Genomic DNA, 23,841 nt, shown 5'->3' on the forward strand with positions numbered 1-23,841 from the left:
TTCAATCAACAAATCACTTAAATAGGAGCTATCTGACACAGAGAAGTAGACCAAAAGCACCTCAAAAGCTAGACATCATGCCAAGATCCAAAGAAATTCAGGAACAAATGAGAACAAAAGTACTGTAATTGAGATCTATCAGTCTGGTAAAGGTTATAAAGCCATTTCTAAAGCTTTGGGACTCCAGCGAACCACAGTGAGAGCCATTATCCACAAATGGCAAAAACATGGAACAGTGATGAACCTTCCCAGGAGTGGCTGGCCGACCAAAATTACCCCAAGAGCGCAGAGAAAACTCATCCGAGAGGCCACAAAAGACCCCAGGACAACATCTAAAGAACTGCAGGCCTCACTTGCCTCAATTAAGGTCAGTGTTCATGACTCCACCATAAGAAAGAGACTGGGCAAAAATGGTCTGCATGGCAGATATCCAAGGCGCAAACCACTTTTAAGCAAAAAGAACATTAAGGCTCGTCTCAATTTTGCTAAAAAAAACATCTCAATGATTGGCAAGACTTTTGGGAAAATACCTTGTGGACCGACGAGACAAAAGTTGAACTTTTTGGAAGGTGCGTGTCCCGTTACATCTGGCGTAGAAGTAACACAGCATTTCAGCAAAAGAACATCATACCAACAGTAAAATATGGTGGTGGTAGTGTGATGGTCTGGGGTTGTTTTGCTGCTTCAGGACCTGGAAGGCTTGCTGTGATAGATGGAACCATGAATTCTACTGTCTACCAAAAAATTCTGAAGGAGAATGTCCGGCCATCTGTTTGTCAACTCAAGCTGAAGCGATCTTGGGTGCTGCAGCAGGACAATGACCCAAAACACACCAGCAAATCCACCTCTGAATGGCTGAAGAAAAACAAAATGAAGACTTGGGAGTGGCCTAGTCAAAGTCCTGACCTGAATCCTATTGAGATGTTGTGGCATGACTGTAACGATTGTGGAATCGTCTCCGTGGTCAGTGCACCAGACGTACGCTGACGCGGCGGATTTCCTCCACAAGCGTATAATTGAGGACACCCAGGCAAGGTGCTATGCACCTGCAGAGGGAAATTCCTGTCGACAGGTGGAGCTGTGGAGTGCAGAGGAACAGCTCCTCTGCCCTACCACACACGCCAGACAGGAATTGTACGGAGGGAAGAAACGCAATCGCAAGAGAAGCGATTGAGAGTGAGCACAGAGACAGATTGTGTGTGTGTACATAAAACTAGTCGCCAACCCGCGACTGTGCACACACCACAGCAGATAAGAAGCAGGAACGCGATCGCGAGAGGTGCGATCGCCAGACGTGACACAAGGCTACAGCAAGGCGGAGCACGAGAGTAGCAAAGGCACAGCAAATCATACAATGAGGAGATGCGGAAAATAACAAATGCTAGCTAACCGCGAACACCGCACTCATTCGCAACAGTGCACGCGGTTATGCGTGGTCTCCACGTGATAAGCACAATAGAGACAAGCACGCCTAACTAACCATCGACAGACAAACATGAAACAGAGGACGCGAACGCTTGCTTAACGGTTACCTCACCGAGCCTCCAGCAAGCGGTCGTAGCAGACAAGACAGACACACGAAAACAGGTACAAGCGAGAGATAGGATCCACAGCACTAGCGAGAAGCGAGTGCGATCCAGGTACAGAGTAGCAGAACAGAAGGATCCACAGCACTAGCGAAAAGTGGCTAGCGCGATCCCAGGAGACAGAACAGAAGGATCCCCAGCGCTAGCGAAAAGTGGCTAGCGCGATCCCAGGAGACAGAACAGAAGGATCCACAGCGCCAGCAAAAAGTGGCTAGCGCATTCCCAGGAGACAGAACAGAAGGATCCCCAGCGCTAGCGAAAAGTGGCTAGCGCGATCCAGACAGGCAGAACAGAAGAGATAGCTGGTAGCAACCGCTGCACCAGCTACGCTCCAAGAACAGAGATCAGAACGACTTCCTATCGACCACCGCTGGGACAGGACAATCGCAACAGACAAACAAAACAGATAAACAATCCTAACTGCACTAGGGAAATCTGCCTAGCACAGTTTCCAGGAATTACTCTAAGATAACTTCAACAAGAAGTAGCATGACTGACACTCTCTAGGAGTGTGTACTACAAACCCTGAAGGAATGACCAGCAAAGGACTGTGGGTAATCCTAACCTTTATACTGCTAGTCATCACAGGAAGCAGGTAGGGGATTTGCATAACGAATGTATGCAAATTCCTCAGCAGCAAGCTGCAGAACTGACAGAAGGTCTCTCTTAAAGAGACCTGCAGAATGCAGACGTGAACAGTGGTCAAAACGCTGGCTGTCTGCACAGGCAGCTGAGCAGATTCTCACAGTACCCCCCCTTCTAGGGTCGAATTCCAGACGACCCTCAAAACTGATATCTCCAAACCACACTAACAGAAGACTCATGAAGGTCGGGGCAGCCCGACAAGGTCCAATTCCAGAGTCAGTCCACCCGAAACCGACCTCATCGGAAACAGAAGCCACTGAAACATGCCCATCAGTACTACCAGTCTCAGTATAACACCCATCAGGACTGTGAACGCCAGAGAAGAAGCCATCGACACCCTCCAGACAATACCCACCACCTTCCAAGGAGCGTCCGAAAATACCAAATCTGCCACAAAACCTGTTCGAAGTGTCTCTTTCAAAACAAAAGCCGCTGTTGATCATATTCAGGGTACCAAGCAAAACTTCTCTCGGAATCTCCCAGAACGCCTTGAAGCTCCGCAGAGATTCCAAGAAGCCAGAACGCTCACCAGGCTCACATGGAGAGCTACCAAGCACCCCCATGGAACCTATGACAGTTCCAGATTCAGAATTAGCAGGACACCCATCAAGATCAGGACTTTCAGGGACCACTTCTGGGCATGCAAGCAGGCAGGCTAAATCAGAACATGTCTCCACCGAGGAAGCATCTGAGTACGCTGGTAACCGAGGTACACTTGGGCTTTCTGGGTCACAGAGCACACTGGGGTACACCAGTACAGGAGAAACCTCAGGACATGTTGGGGAACTGCCAACCTCAGAGTCCGGCACGACAAGACCAAAACCAGTACCGGACAGAGAATCATCATGAGTGGAGGTCACCGGCACTGGACTGTCAAAAGAAGACTCGGATATAAATTCAGAAATTTCTGTGACAATAATATCATCATTGACTACATATGAGTGAAGCTCCATCAGAGCTGAAAAGGTAGCCAGCAAGGCAGTAATGCCTACGGAAGAGGGCAACCCTTCAGAAGGACTTGGGGGGCAGGAGACATCTCCTACAAGTTCTGCACCCTTTGGGAGGAACTCGGAGACCTCCAGAACATCAAACAAGACCTCAGGAACATCATTTTCCAAGTTTTCTAGGAAGGATTCTGAACTATCCATGTTACAGGGCAAAACTGGAACTTTATCTTGTGAACAGGGCAGATGTCCCAAGGAAGGTTCCACCATAAACTGAGGTTGAATTTCATAATCATGAGGGGAATGTACAAGCATATTCACTGGACCACACACTGACTCCCTAACTTTAATCTCACTGCACCCAGAATTCTGCGTAGCAGTCAAACTAGCTTGAAATTCCAAAAGTGCAGAAAAACAGGTGAAAATAGCAGCAATACCTAAACGAGCCTCTAGGGACACTGCAGGAGATATTGTACAAGGCAATATTGACTCATCCAGAGTACTGGGTGGAGAGTCAATACTTTCTTCAGAATCAGACTCGCAAATGTCAATGCGAGTGGACATAATGTCTTTATTCATGATACAGGGCAGGCTCAGAGACATCTTCTCTGGACAGAGCAAAGGTGCTTCAGTATCAGGTTCACAAACCCAAGGCGCTGTCTCACTCTTGGACTCGGCTAACGATGTCGAATCCGAGGAGTCCGAACGCAAAATTTGCGAATCCAAGATCGCAGTCAATTGCGAAAGTGGACATTTCGAAGACAGGGATTCAGAGGTCTCCAGGCTGGATTGCTGGATCTCAGAAACGCCAGCTGACAATGTGCTTTTACAAACATCAACTGAATGAAGTACACGTTGTTCATTCAGAATCATTTTCCACATACAAATCAGCGGACTCACAAAGTCAAATTCACACCCCTTTCCATTTCTTAAGGCAGAAGCAGAACTTGTACATGCTCTCAAGACAGACTCACTTCTGGCAATGTAGTACTCACAAAACGACTTTGAATCGTTCTCCAATTCATACACCAGCGATTCGAGCTGCTTCTTCTGGAACGGGGGCTCCCATTCACACCTGACTAGGTCTGAGCATTCATACTGAACAATATTAGAAGAAGGAGTTGTGACAACAACATGAGAAACTTTATTAATCACATTACCGTTACTCTTGAAACTGCATAGTTTGGGAATTTTCCCCATAGCAAGATCATAGATGGAGGATCTTAAAGAGAACCCGAGGTGGGAATTACTTTTACTATTGGGGCACAGAGGCTGGTTGTGCGCACTAAGACCAGCCTCTGTTGCCCCATCGTGTGTCTCCATGTCCCCCCTGCGCGCCGCTATACCCCCCGCATTGCTGGCGACACGCAGCGTGTCGCCAGCTCAATGTTTACCTTGCGCTGTCAGTCAGCGCTGCTCCCCTGCCTCCTCCGCATCGGCGCACCCGCCCGTGTCCCTTCCCTCCCGCTGATAGGAGGGAAGTGACGCGGCGGGTGGCGCCGATGCGGAGGAGGCAGGGGAGCAGCGCTGACTGACAGCGCAAGGTAAACATTGAGCTGGCGACACAGCCAGCAATGCGGGGGGTATAGCGGCGCGCAGGGGGGACATGGAGGCACACGATGGGGCAACAGAGGCTGGTCTTAGTGCGCACAACCAGCCTCTGTGCCCCAATAGTAAAAGTAATTCCCACCTCGGGTTCTCTTTAAAGTAGTACTGGGAGAAGAAGATCTGTTTTTACAAGACAAGGGATCCCACATATCATTGACAAAACTGACACACCCACGCCGATCACAATCGGCAGGAACATCTGAGAAACAGGCATCAGATCTCACAGATTCAACCTCCAAACAAACGGGAGAAACTTCATCAGAATTCACACAGGTGTCCACAAACGAGGCACACTCATTCATCTCAGGTCGCACAGTGCTTAAACTCACTTGCTTTACCCCAGGAAGACAGGAAGGATCATGTGACAATGGTGTCTCTTTATTGAAAGTAATTGGTTGGTGTGTGTGCGCAATTCGTCCAAAATGGTTTCCCACACATAAATCACCAGATTCACAATACATTCGTCACATTCACCAGAATCAATCAAAAAGTACATAGAGTCGAGACAATCATTCAGGATATCCTCGCTTTTTGCGATATAAAAATCGCAAAAGGCCTTCCAATCCAAATCAAATTCCTCCACCAAGGCCCCAATTTCCCATGAGGCAAATGGCGGTTCAAATAACCCGGTATCGAGATAATCCCCATATGGGTGGGGATCAGGGACGAGCACCGATTTTTTTTAACTGCTTTTATATAGTGTGCGATCCTACCTATAATAGGATCCACATACGTTTTTTTTGTCTCAGGCAATGACATCTGAAGCAAATCAAAGGTTCCCTCTGCCCTGGGAATTTTGGATGGGCTGGTCATTTTGTAACGATTGTGGAATCGTCTCCGTGGTCAGCGCACCAGACGTGCGCTGACGCGGCGGATTTCCTCCACAAGCGTATATTTGAGGACACCCAGGCTAGGTGCTATGCACCTGCAGAGGGAAATTCCTGTCGGCAGGTGGAGCTGTGGAGTGCAGAGGAACAGCTCCTCTGCCCTACCACACACGCCAGACAGGAATTGTACGGAGGGAAGAAACGCAATCGCAAGAGAAGCGATTGAGAGTGAGCACAGAGACAGATTGTGTGTGTGCATAAAACTAGTCGCCAACCCGCGACTGTGCACACACCACAGCAGATAAGAAGCAGGAACGCGATCGCGAGAGGTGCGATCGCCAGACGTGACACAAGGCTACAGCAAGGCGGAGCACGAGAGTAGCAAAGGCACAGCAAATCATACAATGAGGAGATGCGGAAAATAACAAACGCTAGCTAACCGCGAACACCGCACTCATGCGCAACAGTGCAGGCGGTTATGCGTGGTCTCCACGTGATAAGCACAATAGAGACAAGCACGCCTAACTAACCATCGACAGACAAACATGAAACAGAGGACGCGAATGCTTGCTTAACGGTTACCTCACCGAGCCTCCAGCAAGCGGTCGTAGCAGACAAGACAGACACACGAAAACAGGTACAAGCGAGAGATAGGATCCACAGCACTAGCGAGAAGCGAGTGCGATCCAGGTACAGAGTAGCAGAACAGAAGGATCCACAGCACTAGCGAAAAGTGGTTAGCGCGATCCCAGGAGACAGAACAGAAGAATCCCCAGCGCTAGCGAAAAGTGGCTAGCGCGATCCCAGGAGACAGAACAGAAGGATCCACAGCGCCAGCAAAAATTGGCTAGCACGATCCCAGGAGACAGAACAGAAGGATCCCCAGCGCTAGTGAAAAGTGGCTAGCGCGATCCAGACAGGCAGAACAGAAGAGATAGCTGGTAGCAACCTCTGCACCAGCTATGCTCCAAGAACAGAGATCAGAACGACTTCCTATCGACCACCGCTGGGACAAGACAATCGCAACAGACAAACAAAACAGATAAACAATCCTAACTGCACTAGGGAAATCTGCCTAGCACAGTTTCCAGGAATTACTCTAAGATAACTTCAACAAGAAGTAGCATGGCTGACACTCTCTAGGAGTGTGTACTACAAACCCTGAAGGAATGACCAGCAAAGGACTGTGGGTAATCCCAACCTTTATACTGCTAGTCATCACAGGAAGCAGGTAGGGGATTTGCATAACGAACGTATGCAAATTCCTCAGCAGCAAGCTGCAGAACTGACAGAAGGTCTCTCTTAAAGAGACCTGCAGAATGCAGACGTGAACAGTGGTCAAAACGCTGCCTGTCTGCACAGGCAGCTGAGCAGATTCTCACAATGACCTTAAAAAGGCGGTTCATGCTAGAAAACCCTCAAATAAAGCTGAATTACAACAATTCTGCAAAGATGAGTGGGCCAAAATTCCTCCAGAGTGCTGTAAAAGACTTGTTGCAAGTTATCGCAAACGCTTGATTGCAGTTATTGCTGCTAAGGGTGGCCCAACCAGTTATTAGGTTCAGGGGACAATTTCTTTTTCACACAGGGCCATGTAGGTTTTGAGTTATTTTTCTCACTAAATAATAAAAACCATCATTTAAAACTGCATTTTATGTTCAATTATGTTATCTTTGACTAATAGTTAACGGTTTTTGATGAGCAGAAACATTTAAGTGTGACAGACATGCAAAAGAATAAGAAATCAGGAAGGGGGCAAATAGTTTTTCACACCACTGTATATATATACTGTATATGTTCAGAGTGTGGGAAATGAAAAAAATGACTTAGGTCGCCCCCCTCCTGGGCCTCTTTAACCCTTTGCCCCCCATGAAGGCTGAGCTAGCCAGATTGGGGACCCCACGTCATTTTTTTTTTAATTTCCCATACTCTGAACATTTGCAAAAAAATGTATACATTTATATTCATGATGATATATCTGTCATTTTACTACATTTAAATAACAACTTTTTTCCTCTAACTTTAACATAAGTTATCTCAAAAACGAAAAGGTTTTTTTTTAAATAAAAATTCTTCTTGTTCCCGCCTGTACTCCTTAACATACCCTTCAAATTTGGTGTTTCTAGCACATACCGGGCTTTGCTATTAACCGCGAATTATATATATAGTCGTAATTTCAACTCATAACTCAAATGGAAACTGCGATTTTATTTATTTATTTTTTTTGCTGTAGATCAGGGATGTCACAGGTGTGCTGTGGTGACTGATGGTATTTTTCGGTTTCAGGGACAAAGCATGGGGCTCAGTTCCCCTGTCCTCGTGGCTACTACAACCCTGACCTGAGAACTCACAGCCTGGACAGCTGCCTGCCCTGCCCCTCGGGGCATTACTGTGGAGTGGAGGGGCTTGGAGCTGTGTCTGGGAAGTGTGACCCTGGTAAGTGGGGACGGGAGGGGGAGGAGCTGTGTCTGGGAAGTGTGACCCTGGTAAGTGGGGACGGGAGGGGGAGGAGCTGTGTCTGGGAAGTGTGACGCTGGTAAGTAGGGAGGGGAGAGGAGGGGGAGGAGCTGTGTCTGGGAAGTGTGACCCTGGTAAGAGGGGAGGGGAGGGAGGGGGAGGAGCTGTGTCTGGGAAGTGTGACCCCGGTAAGAGGGGAGGGAGGGGGAGGAGCTGTATCTGGGAAGTGTGACCCTGGTAAGAGGGGAGGGGAGGGAGGGGGAGGAGCTGTGTCTGGGAAGTGTGACCCCGGTAAGAGGGGAGGGAGGGGGAGGAGCTGTGTCTGGGAAGTGTGACCCTGGTAAGTGGGGAGGGGAGGAGCTGTGTCTGGGAAGTGTGACGCTGGTAAGAGGGGAGGGAGGGGGAGGAGCTGTGTCTGGGAAGTGTGACCCTGGTAAGAGGGGAGGGAGAGGAAGGAGCTGTGTCTGGGAAGTGTGACTCTGGTAAGAGGGGAGGGAGGGGGAGGAGCTGTGTCTGGGAAGGGTGACCCTGGTAAGTGGGGAGGGAGGGAGGGGAGGAGGGGATTGTGTAGTGATGTCGGGATGTTTTTTATGATCCGCAATGTCGGAATGTTTTCTATGATCCGCAATGTTGGGATGTTTTTTTTGATCCTCTCGGAGACCTCTTACATGCATTCTCTCTCTCTCTCTCTCTGCAGGGTGGTTTTGTGTTTCTGCGGCTTGGACTCCTCAGCCGTTTGATTTGGACAACTATACCAGTGCCAACTGCCTGTGTCCTGCCACCAGCACAGGGGGCAAGTGCCTCCCGGGATTTTATTGCCCTGGAGGGGCCATTGAGCCAATTTCCTGCCCTCCTGGGTGGTACTGTCAGGAGGCAGGTAGGTGTTTGGTTTATTCATTTAAATTAGCTTTTAACAGAACTTGGGATCACTTATTTTTTAAGTAAAATGTATGTTCTCCTGTGAATCAGGCTTAGCCAATCTATGGGCAGGAAATGGGAATATCCGAGGAATGGGACTGCACAGAAACAAAGTAAAGGTGTTATTTGTGTCCTCTCTGAAGCATGTTTAGCTACATACCTTTACTTTGTCTCTGTGAAGTTTCATTCCTCGTCAGGACTCCTCAGGAGTATTACTAGGACCCGAGAAGATGTGGAACATCCCTGGGAACCAGTATAGAAGGAAATGCGCGGTTTGGTACGCACAATGTGGTGAAAATTAAGCATGGTTCTGACAGATAGTTGGAAGAGTGAGATATACATCAGCCTAGCAGAGATGTAACTCAATATCACCCCTAATTACTGTACAGACAGCCACATTTATTGTTTTCCACAACAACCACTTCTTAGATTACCATTAACCATTTATTTCCCCCACACAAGATTTAGACAGCTTGTCAGCCCCAAATAACATCAGCCAGCACTGTGTCTTCCAAAAAGAAAAACCATAATTACCGGTAGTAGCATGTTCTCCAAACAAAATAGTTAGAATGTTGGCTCCCAAATCACATAATTAAGCAGCATGTCCTCTCAAATCAGGCAGCATTTCCACCAAATAACATAAGTAGGCAGAGTGCTCCATAAACAAATATTTAAATAAACCCCTAAACAGCATAATTATGCAGCGTACCTCTCCCAAAGCAACATTATTAGTTAGTATTCTCTAACAAAATACAGTGATTATGCAAGCCTTTCTGCCTATTCAAACTAATTATGAGTCATCTCCCCAAATACGTTATAATGATGAAATAGTATACAATGAAATTCACAATCATGCAGCGTCCCGCCCAATCCCCCCCCCCCCCCCCCCACACACACACACAAACATCTTGATGATGAATTGCCTGTCCCTCCCATACCGCATAGTTATGCAGCATTTCATCTCAAACAAAAAGTAGGCAGTCAATTACCCCTAAATAACATAACTGGGAAGTAAAACCCTAAATGTATTACTTATAGACGCGGACTGCTGCATCTTTAAAAATTGGCAGGCCACATATAGAATAGCAGTGCTGACTCCACCCTTTCACATGGAATCCAGAAGTCATTCACTGGCTTCCAATCATTCACTGTTGCCCAATTGGATGTCAGGTTGTCACCTGGGTATGCTTCTTTGTCCCGCAAAGACTTGTTAGAGTCACAATATCTGCAGCACCTGCTGAGTTGGTGACATAATAACTGCACTTGCTGAGTTGGTGACATACTATCTGCACATGGTAAAATGGTCTAGTTAAATGGGAGACATGAGGGCTGCACATGTTAATAGGAGCTGGATTCTCAATTCTCTTATATTTCCATTCACTTCTATGAGAAATCGAGGGCTAAAGTGGTCGAGAGTAATATCGGACATGACAGAAATTATCTATTGAACCATCTTATTATAATAATAATAATCCGAACATTTATAAAGCGCTTTTCTCCTGTCGGACTCAAAGCGCTCAAGAGCTGCAGCCACTGGGACACGCTCAGGAGGCCACCCTGCAGTGTTAGGGAGTCTTGCCTTGAACTCCTTACTGAATAGGTACTGACCCTAGTCAGAATATGAACCCTGGTCTCCCATGTCAAAGGCAGAGACCTTAAAGGGATACTGTAGGGGGTCGGGGGAAAATGAGCTGAACTTACCCGGGGCTTCTAATGGTCCCCCGCAGACATCCTGTGCCCACGCAGCCACTCACCGATGCTCCGGCCCCGCCTCCAGTTCTCTTCTGGAATTTCTGACTTTAAAGTCAGAAAAACACTGCGCCTGCGTTGCCGCATCCTCGATCCCGCTGATGGCACCAGGAGCATACTGCGCAGACACAGACCATACTGGGCCTGCGCTGTGCGCTCTTGATGACATCAGCGGGAGCGAGGACACGGCAACGCAGGCGCAGTGGTTTTCTGACTTTAAAGTCAGAAATTCCAGAAGTGAACCGGAGGCGGGGCCAGAGCATCAGTGAGTGGCTGCGTGGGCACAGGATGTCTGCGGGGGACCGTTAGAAGCCCCGGGTAAGTTCAACTCATTTTCCCCCGACCCCCTACAGTATCCCTTTAACCAGTACTCTTTTCAGCCACTCTTTACTGTACACAAAATTGTATGGTGTGTACTTAGCGTAAGGGGGCGTCTCAATGCTTGAGCGGCGAGGAGGAGGGGGGCGGGGAAACATCTGGATTATCCCCAGGCCTCCTTTTTGTTTCACTACAGGTACTCTTTGAGGGCTAATTTCAATATGCAATGCAGGAGCCATTTGTCAGCGCGACTCTGCTTTGCGTCACGTGACTCCCCGGGGGGGCGGCGCTTGCAATCCCATTCATTATACTGAGAGGATTGCGGATGCAGTCGACCCAAAATGCATGCAGCCATGCGCTGTGATTTATTGGTGAATGGAAACATCAGTCAGTGCCGTCTATGTATTCTCTGATGTCCCTGCGATCCCATTTCCATATGCACGGCTAAAAGCGAGCATATGGAAACGAGCCCTAAAGCATAAACCCGAACTCTTGCACCGCCCGCAAGGAAAAGTCCTTATTCCACATATAGTTGTTCTCTTTAAGTTCACTTTAAGAGAACAAGCAAGTGCTTTAATGTCATTGTTTCGATTAGCCAGATATTCAGCACAAAAGGTCGTTGAGTGGTCAGGATGACAGCTACGTGACTGAATTGGGAAAGTTAATTGAAATATTAACTATTCATACTAGTGTGACTGGCTAATTATCTGCTCTGTGAACAGCAATACATTTGCAGTGAAACCACTGCTTATCCTCATATTAAGAATAAAGCTCCGACCGTGATTGGTGTAGAAAAGCCCCCTCGTCCTGCTCCAACGTTTCCCACAAAAGTCACAGAGTCTCCATATGTGCTTAACCACTTGAGAACTGCAGTGTTAAAGAGGAACTTCAGCCTAAACATACTGTCATTAAGTTACATTAGTTATTTTAATTAAAATAGATCGGTAATATAATCTCCACCCACCCTGTTTTAAAAGAACAGGCAAATGTTTGATTTCATGAGGGCAGCCATCTTTTTGGTTGAAAGGAGGTGACAGGGAGCACGAGACACAGTTCCAACTGTCCTGTGTGCTGATCACCCCTCCCAGTTGCTAGGCAATGTGAACATAGGAAATCCCATCATGCTTTGCACAGCATCAGGGAAAAAACCCCGGGCAGTTTTCTTTGATGGGGCGGAGCTTAAGCTTTTGTGTAGCTAAAAATAAGGCTTATGTATGAAAAACAAAGTTCTGATGCTGTGAAACTGTTAAAGAAACACCAAGCCTTTTCAGTGCTGCTAAACAGATTTTTAGTCTGGAGGTTCACTTTAACCCCCCCCCCTAAACACCAGGCCCTTTTTCTTGTAATTGGCCACTGCAGCTTTAAGGCCAAGCTGAAGGGCCGCACAACACAGCACACAAGTGATTCCCCCTCCTTTTCTCCCCACCAACAGAGCTCTCTGTTGGTGGGGTCATCCTGTCGGGCCTGTCGGCAAAAATGAAACTAGCTGGCAGCGGGGGACCAGAGGATTAGTGAGTGGCTGCGAGGGCACAGGATGGCTGCAGGGGGCTGATAGAAGCAGAACTAGCTGGTGGCGGGGGACTGGAGCAGTAGTGAGTGACTACGAGGGCACAGGATGGCTGCAGGGGGCTGGTAGAAGCAGAACTAGCTGGCAGCGGGGGACCAGAGGATTAGTGAGTGGCTGTGAGGGCACAGCACTGCTGCAGGGGGCTGGTAGAAGCCCCAGGTGAGTAAAACTCATTTTTTTCCTGGCTTAAGTGTCCCTTTAAGGACGGAATAAAAAAAAAAACCACAAGACAGAAAAAAGACACCTTTATTTCCAAATACTATATTGGTGTCATACATTGTACTAGAAACATAATTTAAATGTTGTGATAGCCGAGACCAATTGGCTAATAAGATGGGTGGGTTTTATTTATAGTATCATTGCTTATTTTAAAACTATAGAGGATGTAATTGGAGGAAATTTTTCTTGTAATTTTTTTGTGTGTGTGTGTTTTTTGATATAAAATGCATAAAAAATAAAGTAATTACTGAAAACAAGTATCACCCCAAAAAGCCTAATTTGTGGTAAAAACAAAAAACAAAACAAGATATAAATCATTTTAAGTGTGATCAGTAGTGATAAAGTTATTGGCGAATAAATGGGTGGAGCACTGAGAGAGAAAAATTGCTTCCGTCCTTGAGGTGAAAACACCCGTAGGATGAAGTGGTTAATGGCAAATCCAGTCCAGGTCAATGTTGGCTTTCTCAAGGCGGATAGATGGGACCTTATTCCATTCACTGTTTCTCCTACTTTTTTCTCTAGGTGGTATTTTCACACCTTATCAATAATGACTACAAGAAAAACGTTGTTGTATATAGAGATGCAAAAGGGCCCCAATCTTCCAATTTTAATATTAAATAATGCAGGAAGGAGTGAAGGCAAGACTAGATAAAATCAAAACTGATAAGGCACCTGGCCCGGGTGGCATGCATCCTCGGGTGCTGAGGGAATTAAGTTCAGTTATCGATAAACCCCTTTATCTTATCTTTTGTGACTCTCATTCAAGTGGGATAGTTCCAATAGATTGTTCGAATAATATATCCTTCTGGTGAATTTGCCATGTTCTTTCTTACATCAAGGTCTTGGTTTGCCATCTGGGGAGTGTGCTGCCGGCTATTTCTGTACTGGTGGAACTACAACTCCAACACCTACAGACGCCCTCCAGGGAAATGTGTGCCCACCTGGTACATTTTGCAGTAAGTATAAAAAAAGAAAAAGAAAACATTGACTTTTTGACAGCATTTTTTTTAAACCTTTTGTTTTTTTAAATTCCAGCAAACGGTTCCCATCATCCTCAGCCATGCCCCGCTGGCACTTTCTCTGCGGACTACGGCTTGGGCAGCGGGTCTCAGTGTAAGCCCTGCCCCCCGGGGTATTACTGTCAGGATCCGGGCATGACATCACCCAGTGGGCAGTGCTCAGCAGGTGGGGAATAGAACAAATTGTCGATCTGAGCGTCTATAAAATGCACTCCTTCTTCATCTTTGCCTTTCTATGATTCTCTCTTAAATTATTTTATTTTCCTGTATCCAATCCTGCATTATAATTTCTTTCTTCCACTCCTTGCTGTTCAGTAGACGCAAATGGATTGCAGAGGTGGAACACCTTAGCTATGGTGTGGGTGCATAACCCGTGGATGCTTAGCCCAAGCACCCGGTACTTCAACAGTCAAATGTAAGTTCAGGTTAGCACACCAGCTTCAAGATGCAAACAATTCAATTTATTGCTTCATCAGCACATATACATGACAATTGTTTCAGGGCCGCGGCGGGTTCCCTTTTTCAGACGTCTGCACGTTGCTTGTCTGCACGTCGTTTGTCTGCACTGTCTGAAGAAGGGGACCCGCCGCAGCCCCAAAACAATTGTCATGTATATGTGCTGATGAAGCAATAAATTTAATTGTTTGCATCTTGAAGCTGGTGTGAACTTACATTTGACTCTTGTTGTTCAGTATGGATGGTCGGTCAACGAGATGCAGGTGAAGGGCCTCAATGAGATGCAGTTGATGCAGGATTATGTACATGTTGTATGCAAACATATGCTGCTTGAACATCAAGTACCACCAAGGTTTAGGCCTCCTTTCCACGAATGGTTGAGATGTGTGCTCAGCAAGCAGTTACCAGGCAGAAGTAAGCAGTTATCATGCAGCAGGAAGCAGTTAGCAGGCAGCAGGGAGCAGTTGTCAGAGTTTGAGAGGCATTTCACTGCCTGTCAACAGTTCTTGGAAAGGAGGCCTTAATTTGATTGGTCCTTTTCCAAGCCGCATATATTTGCATACATAATTTGCATAATCCTGTATCAGTTCAGAATTATTTGCGTGTCATTGACTATCCCTACTCTTCAGATTCTGAGGCCCATATGCAATTGTGATATTTTCACAAATTGTCACTTATACTCCATTTAAACCAGCGACAAGCAAAAAAAAAAAAAAAACAACAAAAAAAAAAAACTCAAAAGAATTTAGATGTAGTACCTTTTCCCCTACTTTTTGGGGGACTCTTGTACGCACTGTAGATTTTTCATGAAGGAACATCTGGGGTCTACAAAACTTTAGATGTTGTGGTGAAGTCTCAATGTTTCCTTGCAGGTTATTACTGCCCTGAGGGACAGGCGTTGATCAACAGCTTCCCGTGTCCCCCAGGACATCGTTGTCCTGAACGAAGCTCAGAGCCAACCCCGTGTCCATCAGGCTTCTACCAGAGTGAAGAGAAGCAAGCCCAGTGCCATCTCTGCAAGGCAGGTGAGGAGAACCTCACAGAGGACATTCAGCTTATGTTTTGGAATACCCAGATCCTGACTTTAATTCCTCGTCATGTTGAGTTTCTTCATCCAGTTCTGAACACTAGATGCATGCAGTGGTGTAACTTAGGAGCTTGGGGCCCCAGTGTGAGTTTATCATGGGGCCCCAAGCACTCTATTGATATGGAACCCCAAAACTTATCAAGGACAGGAGCAGTGTCAGGGAAGTGTATTTAGAGTAAGGAAACAGTTTGTTAAGAATTACCACTCTGCAATGTACATATAGAGGTCTTCATTACCAGCGTAGCACCAATGCAAAGCTAATAAGATGGATGAAGGAGGGCCCCTAATGGATCCCTCTGGTCCAGGGGCCCCGGTATGGTCACAACCTATGCATCCCCTATTGCTACGTCACTGGATGCATAAAATGATCTGTCAGAACTAGGAACTAATCTCAGACATTCCTCTCTGCTCTTAAAGATTAGCCACAGCACGATAACCTTTATGGGAAAAAAACAAGAAGTTTCAGTTTGAACTTGGTTTCACTTTCCAGGGAACAATGAAAGGGTTAAGCCTCAGGGTCCTTTTACACTTAATCAGTTGGTACGCATTTTTTCTTCCTCTCCATAGCAGTGCATTATGAAAAATCTTTCAGTTAAACCGCGTACAGTGTGAATGGATTCATAGGAAAACATGGACATTACTTTGAAAATCTGTTGTCCTTTCAGTTATAACTGAGAGCAACTGGAAAAAGGAAAAGGACCCTCAGTGTTTACTGTATGGGGAGAGCTGCCTTGGCTGTGCTCTCCTGCAGTCTATTCACAGCTGCTGACAAGCACTAACTAGACACATCGGGTTAAACAAACACACAACACAGAGCAGCAAATTTCTTCAGCAACTGTATACAGAATGAAGATTTTTCATTGTATGTGTTCAGATTCACTTTAATGATTTGTTTCACTCCTTTTTGCCCAGGATATTACTGTGAGTTAAGAGAGCAGCCTGTCAGTGACATCACGCCCTTTGTGTGCCCTGCGGGTTACTTCTGTCCTGCCGGGACACAGCGTGGCACTCAGTATGGCTGCCCACCAGGGACATACGGGCCCAGCCATGGCGCCTCTAACATCACAGACTGTGTACGGTGCCCACACGGGAAATACTGCAAGCGTGGTGGACAGGAGGAGCCCACAGGTGGAGTCATTACAGATAATAACTGAGGCCATTACTGAGGCTGGTGCTACAGACGTGTAACGATTGTATGTGTGTCTTGTAGGTGATTGTCCGCCTGGATATTGGTGCAAGGAAGGAACTGTAGAGGTACGCCCACAAGATGATGTCTGCCCGCCTGCCCACTACTGCCCTGAAGGTAGGCAAGAAACTGGGAGGTCCTCCTTCCCATAGGCTCCGCATAAGCATAGGCCTTATTATTATTGTTTATTTTTTATTGTTTATTTTTTATTTATATAGTGCCAACATCTTGTGTAGCGCTGTACATTGTACAAAACATATAGATGCATGAGATGTTCAAAACTCTGTACAATCAGGGCATCCAGCGATACAAATACATACATAGTTGATGTGTGGTATGATACATCACCAATAAGTGGCGTAGCTAAGGAGCTGTGGGCCCTGATGCAAGTTTTACATGGGGCCCCCCCAAGCACTCTATACGTAACAATTGATACGTCGCACCAAAATCTGCCATTGACAACTACAGTGTCAGAGGTGCAAGAGGGGGATGGGGAACAGTTTGTTAATGATTACCAATATTCAAAGTATCTATAGACTTGATTATTATGAGCACAGGACCAATAGAGAGCTAATACTGTAGTTGAAGGAGGGCCCTTTGGGGCCCCTCTGGCCCAAGGGCCCCGATGCGGTTGCAACCTCTGCAACCCCTATTGCTACGCCCCTGTCACCAATACTTGACATGTACACTGCATATGCTAACTTACAGCAGAATAAGGAACACTAGGAGAAGGTCCGTGCCATCGCCAGCTTACAATCTAGAAGGTAGTGGGTTGGAGACACTAGGGGAGGAGACATGGGTTAGTGAGTGAGGCAGTAAGCCTCCAATGCTACCCACAGAAAAAATATATAGGCTTGTCTTAACAGGTGTGTTTTGAGAGTACGTTTAAAGGCTTACAGGCTTGGAGCATGACAGACAAGCTGGGGGAGAGAGTTCCAAGAGAGAGGTGACACTTGTGAGAAATCCTGGATGTGGAAGTGAGAGGAGATAGCCAAGCTAGAGGACAAGAGGGTCTCCTGGGAGGAGATAAGGCTAGGGATGGTATCTGGAAATTAAGGAGTAAATTTAAGAAGGTAACTTATGTAGAGCTTTGTTAGATAGGGTTTAAATTGGCTCCTTTGTGATTGGTAGCCAATGGAGAGACTGGAAGAGAGGAACTGCCTCAGAGTAACGGGAGGAGAGGTGTGTGAAAAGTTCTAGTCTGGTTTTGGGTAGACCGTAGAGTTGGGAGTTACAGTAGATAAGACGGGTTATGATTACAGCTTGTACTAACATTTTAGTAGCCTGGCTCCTATGAAAGGAAGGGATGAATTCTGGAACTGTTTTTGAGATGGAAGTAGCAGGTATATTTACATCCATAACTTATTTTCAGGGACACGTTTACCAATCCCATGCCCAGCAGGCACCTGGTCAGATGCAGAAGGACTGAGGAGCCAAGAGCAATGCCAGCCATGCCCAGGTGGACATTACTGCAACAGCACTGGGCAAACCTCCCCTTCTGGGCTATGTGCTCCCGGGTGAGTTGATACCTTTTCCATTCCATACCTTTGGGCTATAGCAAAAACAAGTGGCCCTTTGCTGAGCTTAACTCAGAAATGGCAAATACAATGGACAATGCAATTGTCCTCTCAGATATATGTTACTGCACTATTTTCATCATTCAAGAATCTGTTTTCGACACCTGGTAAATGTCTAAACATTTATTTTTTCCAGGTATTATTGTACTGGTGAATCCAAAACCTCATCTCCCAGTCATGGCCCTTCTGGGGGTCAGTGCTCACCTGGCCACTACTGTCCTACTGGATCTTCTAGTCCCATGCCTTGCCTGCCTGGTACATACATGCTACAAAGCGGAGCTACAGCATGTGATGTATGTCCTGCTGGCCAGTACTGTGAGCCAGGGATGAGCCCCCAGCAGTGTCCAAGAGGTAAGTGGACAGACCTCCCATGTTCCCTATTGCCATTTGTTCTTTAGTCACGTCTCTTATCTCCTCCTTGGCCTGTTCACATGGTCTTTTGCTCATTTTCTGTCTAGGTTACTACTGTCCTGAGGGAACAGGTCTGGACTGGAAGGCCTGTCCTCCTGGGACATACAGTTCAGAGTTGGGACTGGAAACATCTGATGGCTGCAAACTGTGCGACCCCGGCCAGTACTGTATGTCCAATAACGCCACCATCGTCGGTGGAGATTGTGCCGCAGGGTATTACTGTACTGCAGGATCCCGGATACCAAATCCAGAGGTGGAACACTCAGGTGAATTAAACCTTGAAAAAAAAAATAATGTATAAAAACACTACAGTGCTAAACTTGAATACAACGAATGAAATAACAATAACAAAGTGAACCCATCTCACCCACACAACAATCCTCACACCAATTGGTGCCGCCCAAAAATGTCTCAAACCAATTCCCATTAAAACCTCTCCAACAGGGAGGATGCCTCTGTCTCTCAAAAATGTGTTTGAACTTCGGGTAGTTCTGCTAATTTCCATTGTAACTAATTTGCAAATTCTATTAAAGTCATTAGGTCGGTTTTCAAGATTTATATCAAATCCCGCTATGCATGTCAGAACCACCAAATTTGCTAGGTAAGCAATATAAGGGCAAAGCAGTTGAAAAGGTTAAAGTTAAAGTGATGCCAGACAATACAATACAATAGTGACAGAGCGCAACCCCTGTCAGAGGTGTAATCTTTGGGGTGCTTATCTGTAGAATATCACCCAATTACCCTGGCCCATATGCAATTACCTTTTTCTCCTAAATGATATTTCCAAACTTGCTAATAAAATGCCTTTTAAAGAGACTCTGAAGTCTCTTAAAAATCCTTTTTTTCCCCAAAAAATATTGTTTAACATATTAGCCCTAACTAAACCGCTGCATGCACGTGGCTGTAAACTATCTAAATCCCCCCAAACTCCCCGGGGGGCAATCCGGGCAGCGCTTCCGTGAGAGGCAGAGCTATGAGCCACAGCTCTGCCTCTCAGCGTGTCTGTCAGCCCGGATCACCGCCTCTCCCCCACCCCTCAGTCTTCCTTCACTGAGAGGGGCGGGGGAGAGGCGGAGATCCGCCACTGATAGACGGTGCATGGAGGCAGAGCTGCAGCTCATAGCTCTGCCTCACACGGAAGAGTAGAGGGCAGCAAAATTCACGACCAAGAAAGTCGTGGGTTTTGCAGGGGAGAGGGAGGGCGACTTTGGGGGGGATTTAGCATACAGCAGCGGGGATGCAGCGTTTTAGTTAGGGCTAATATGTTAAACAATATTTGGGGGAAAAAAAGGATTTTTAAGAGACTTCAGTGTCTCTTTAAACCAACAACAAGTAAAAAAATTCTCAAAATAATATTGATTATACTTAGTCTACTACGTTTTGGTACTTCATCCATTGCAAAGTGCTGAAAACTTCTTCTAAATCAAAGATGAAAAATTATTGCCCAGGAAAATACTCAGGAGAAAAAGTTAATTGCATATGGCCTCTTGAGTGAAGATTTCAAAATGAAATGAAATGAAGGTATTTTTTCTTGAGGTGGGCTATGGACACAGTATAACACAAATGCTATGCTGGACTTGTACAGTAGGTAAATACGTACTAATGCAGCATACATTGACTCCTAGGAATGACAGTCCTCTATGTTGGTAGTATGATACAGCTAGTTAGAGCACAATGTGACCCTGCTGCAGCGCAGCACCCAACCAATTTGTACACAAACTTCTACCTTAGTTACTCAGCACAGCGGCACTCAAAGATAGCTGGCAGTTCTGCTCACAGTACTAGTTGCAGTGTACAGTTAGCAAACAAGCTGGAGGACTACAGGTACCTTGCTGTAATTTCAGCACAAAGCACACACATACAATTCTAACCTATATACACAATCTATATATATAAAATCGGATGTATGTGTGTGTGTGTGTGTGTGTGTGCGTGCGTGCGTGTGTGTATGTGTGTGTGTGTGTATGTGCCGCGATCACTCGAAAACCCCTTGACCGATTTGAACGAAACTTGGTATACAGGTTCCTTACTACCTGGGATGATAGGTTCTGGGGGTCTCGCGGCCCCCCTGCCCACCTGGGCGGAGCTACAAACAGCAAATCAGATTCCACCCATTCAAGTCAATGGAAAAAATGTAAAAGGTTGCCATTCTCACAGTAATCAAGCCAGAGTCCCCACACTTGGCACAGTTGGTCACTTGGTGACCGAGGTTACAAATCCAGGAAAAGCGGGTGGAGCATAAAACAGCCAATCAAAATTCAGCCATTCCTTTTAAATGGGAAAAAATGCAGCCATTCTTACACTGTTAATCGCAGGGTTCTCAAACTTGCCACACTTCGCCACTGGGTGAATAAGATTAAGATTTTGGAAAGTGGGTGGAGCCTACAACAGCCAATCAAAATTCACCTATTGCGTTTAAAGGGGAATATTTAAACTGCTGCCATTCTTACACTGTTTATGGCAGAGGCTTCAGACTTGCTGCAGTCAGTCATTAGGTGACTGGGGTCCAAATTCACTAAAGGGGCGGGGCCACAAACAGCCAATCAGATTTCTTTGCTGGATAAACTGCTTCCATTCACACAATTTTGATGCCAGGAACCTGAAAGCTCACAAAATTGGTCATTGAGTGACTGTGTGACAAGGTTACACAAAGTGGGTGGAGCCAAAAACACATTTTACTGGGAAAATATAAACTGCAGCCATTCTTACACTGTTAATGGCAGGGTTGTCAAACTTTGCACAGTTGGTCATTGAGTGAATGTGATTAAGATTTTGGGAAGTGGGTAGAGCCTACAACAGCCAATCAAAATTCAACTTTTGATTGTCAAAGGGAATATTTAAACTGCAACCATTCTTATACTGTTAATAGCAGATGCCTCAAACCTGGTACAGCTGGGCACTGGGTGACTGGGGTTCAAATTCAGAAAGGGGCGGAGCCACAAACAGCCAATCAGATATACAAAGTATTGATACCAAGGATCCCAAAGCTGATAAACTTGGTAATTGAGTGACTATATGTCAAGGTTACAAAAAGTGGGCGGTGCCAGAAACTTAATTTTTTACATGGCAGGGTTCCCAAACTTGATACAATTGGCCACTGGGTGCCTGGGATTATTATTCAGAAATGTGGGTGGAGCCTACAACAGCCAATCAAAATTCAGCTATTGATTTTCATGGGGAATATTTACATTGCTACCATTCTTACACTGTTAATGGCAGAGGCCTCAAACCTGATACAGTCAGTAATTGGGTGACTGGGGACCAAATTCACTAAAGGCGGTGGAGCCACAAACAGCCAATCAGATTTGTTAGATTGATTTCAGCCATTCTGTTATTGGCAGGGTTCTCAAACTTGACACAGTTGGCCACTGGGTGACTAGGATTAATATTTAGGAAAGTGGGTGGAGTGTACAGCAGCCAATCAAAATTCATCTTTTGATTTTCAAGGGGAATATTTACATTGCTGCCATTCTTGCACTGTTAATGGCACAGATTATTATACAGAAAAGTGGGTGGAGCCTAAAAAAAAACAATCAAAATTCACCTGTTGATTTTCAAAGGGAATATTAAAATTGCTGCCATTCTTGCACTGTTAATGGCACAAGCCTCAAACCTGGTACAGTTGATCATTGGGTCACTGGGGTTCAAATTCAGAAAAGGGGATAGAGGAGGCATGGGCAAACTTGGCCCTCCAGCTGTTGAGGAACTACAAGTCCCACAATGCATTGCAGGAGTCTGACAGCCACAGTCATGACTCATAAAGGCAAATGCATTGTGGGATTTGTAGTTCCTTAACAGCTGGAGGGCCAAGTTTGCCCATGCCTGTGATAGAGCCACAAACAGCCAATCAGATGTTTCATTTCACTGGGAAAATACAAATTATTGATGCCAAGGACCCAAAGCTCACAAACATGGTCATTGAGTGACTGTGTGTCCAGTTTACAAAAAGTGGGCGGAGCCAAAAACAAATTTCAATGGGAAAATGTAAACTGCAGCCCTTCTTCACTGTTAATGGCAGGGATCTCAAACTTTGCCAAGATGGTCACTGGGTGACTGAGATTAATATTCAGGGAAGTGGGTGGAGCCTATAATAGCCAAAATAGTCAAAATTCACCTGTTGATTTTCAAAAGGAATATTTAAATTGCTGCCATTTTTACACTGGTATTAGCAGATCAGAGCAGTTTCTAGGCTAAATTTCACCCAGGGCGAGGGTGTAAAAATTGCCCCCCACCCCACCCCCATGGAGCCAGGCATAGGTGCCCGCAGTACAGGTTGAACAGGTTAGCTACGTAGGTGCCTCCAGTATAGGGTAGCCTGCATAGTTGCCCCCAGTGTAGGTTAGATAGGTAGGTGCCTGCTTTATAGGTTATCTACGTTGGTGCCTCCAGTATAGGGTAGCCCGTATAGTTGCCACCAGTGTGGGTTAGATAGGTAGGTGCCCCCAGTATAGTTTAGATAGGTAGGTGCCCGCAGTATAGGTTAGATAGGTAGGTTCCCGCAGTATAGGTTCGATAGGTAGGTTCCCCCAGTATGGGTTAGATCGGTAGGTTCCCCCAGTATAGGTTCAATAGGTAGGTTCCCCCAGTATAGGTTAGATAGGTAGGTCCCCCCAGTATGGGTTAGATAGGTAGGTTCCTGCAGTTTAGGATAGTTAGGTAGGTTCCCGCAGTATAGCTTGGCTAGGTAGGTTCCCGCAGTATAGGTTAGTTAGGTAGGTTCCCGCAGTATAGGTTAGTTAGGTAAGTTCCCGCAGTATAGGATAGTTAGGTAGGTTCCCACAGTATAGCTTGGCTAGGTAGGTTCTCGCAGTATAGGTTAGTTAGGTAGGTTCCCGCAGTATAGGTTAGTTAGGTAGGTTCCCGCAGTATAGGTTAGTTAGGTAGGTTCCCGCAGTATAGGATAGTTAGGTAGGTTCCTACAGTATAGCTTGGCTAGGTAGGTTCCCGCAGTATAGGTTAGTTAGGTAGGTTCCCGCAGTATAGGTTAGTTAGGTAGGTTCCCGCAGTATAGGTTAGTTAGGTAGGTTCCCGCAGTATAGGTTAGTTAGGTAGGTTCCCGCAGTATAGGTTAGTTAGGTAGGTAGGTTCCTGCAGTGTAGGATAAATAGGTAGGTTCCTGCAGTTTAGGTTAGTTAGGTAGGTTCCCACAGTTTAGGTTAGTTGGTATGGGCGGTATGAGTTGGGCGCAGGAGCGGGGGGAGCGAACATAATAGTAATAACTCACCTGCTTCCGCCGAACCCGCGCTGCTTCAATGTCCTTCCTTTCC

The 23,841-nt window shown here is 46.1% G+C and overlaps 1 protein-coding gene and 1 long non-coding RNA gene across 2 annotated transcripts in view; both read left to right on the top strand.

Moving 5' to 3' along the window:
- Positions 1–16,554, top strand: part of LOC137522013 (multiple epidermal growth factor-like domains protein 6) — a 39,513-nt gene extending 22,959 nt beyond the window's left edge. The window contains exons 8-14 of the mRNA XM_068242031.1: positions 7,897–8,046; positions 8,765–8,944; positions 13,678–13,769; positions 13,874–13,951; positions 14,550–14,727; positions 15,186–15,338; positions 16,313–16,554. Coding sequence (XP_068098132.1) covers positions 7,897–8,046; positions 8,765–8,944; positions 13,678–13,769; positions 13,874–13,951; positions 14,550–14,727; positions 15,186–15,338; positions 16,313–16,554 — 1,073 coding nt within the window. The remainder of the gene's footprint in view (positions 1–7,896; positions 8,047–8,764; positions 8,945–13,677; positions 13,770–13,873; positions 13,952–14,549; positions 14,728–15,185; positions 15,339–16,312) is intronic.
- Positions 16,555–16,622: 68 nt separating this feature from the next.
- On the top strand, positions 16,623–18,371 carry LOC137520647 (uncharacterized). The gene is made up of 3 exons (XR_011021907.1): positions 16,623–16,703; positions 17,959–18,103; positions 18,300–18,371. It is a non-coding gene; the product is annotated as an uncharacterized lncRNA (long non-coding RNA).
- Positions 18,372–23,841: the final 5,470 nt, after the last annotated feature.

Source organism: Hyperolius riggenbachi, chromosome 6 (assembly GCF_040937935.1).
Source record: "Hyperolius riggenbachi isolate aHypRig1 chromosome 6, aHypRig1.pri, whole genome shotgun sequence".
Taxonomy (NCBI): Eukaryota; Metazoa; Chordata; class Amphibia; order Anura; family Hyperoliidae; genus Hyperolius; species Hyperolius riggenbachi.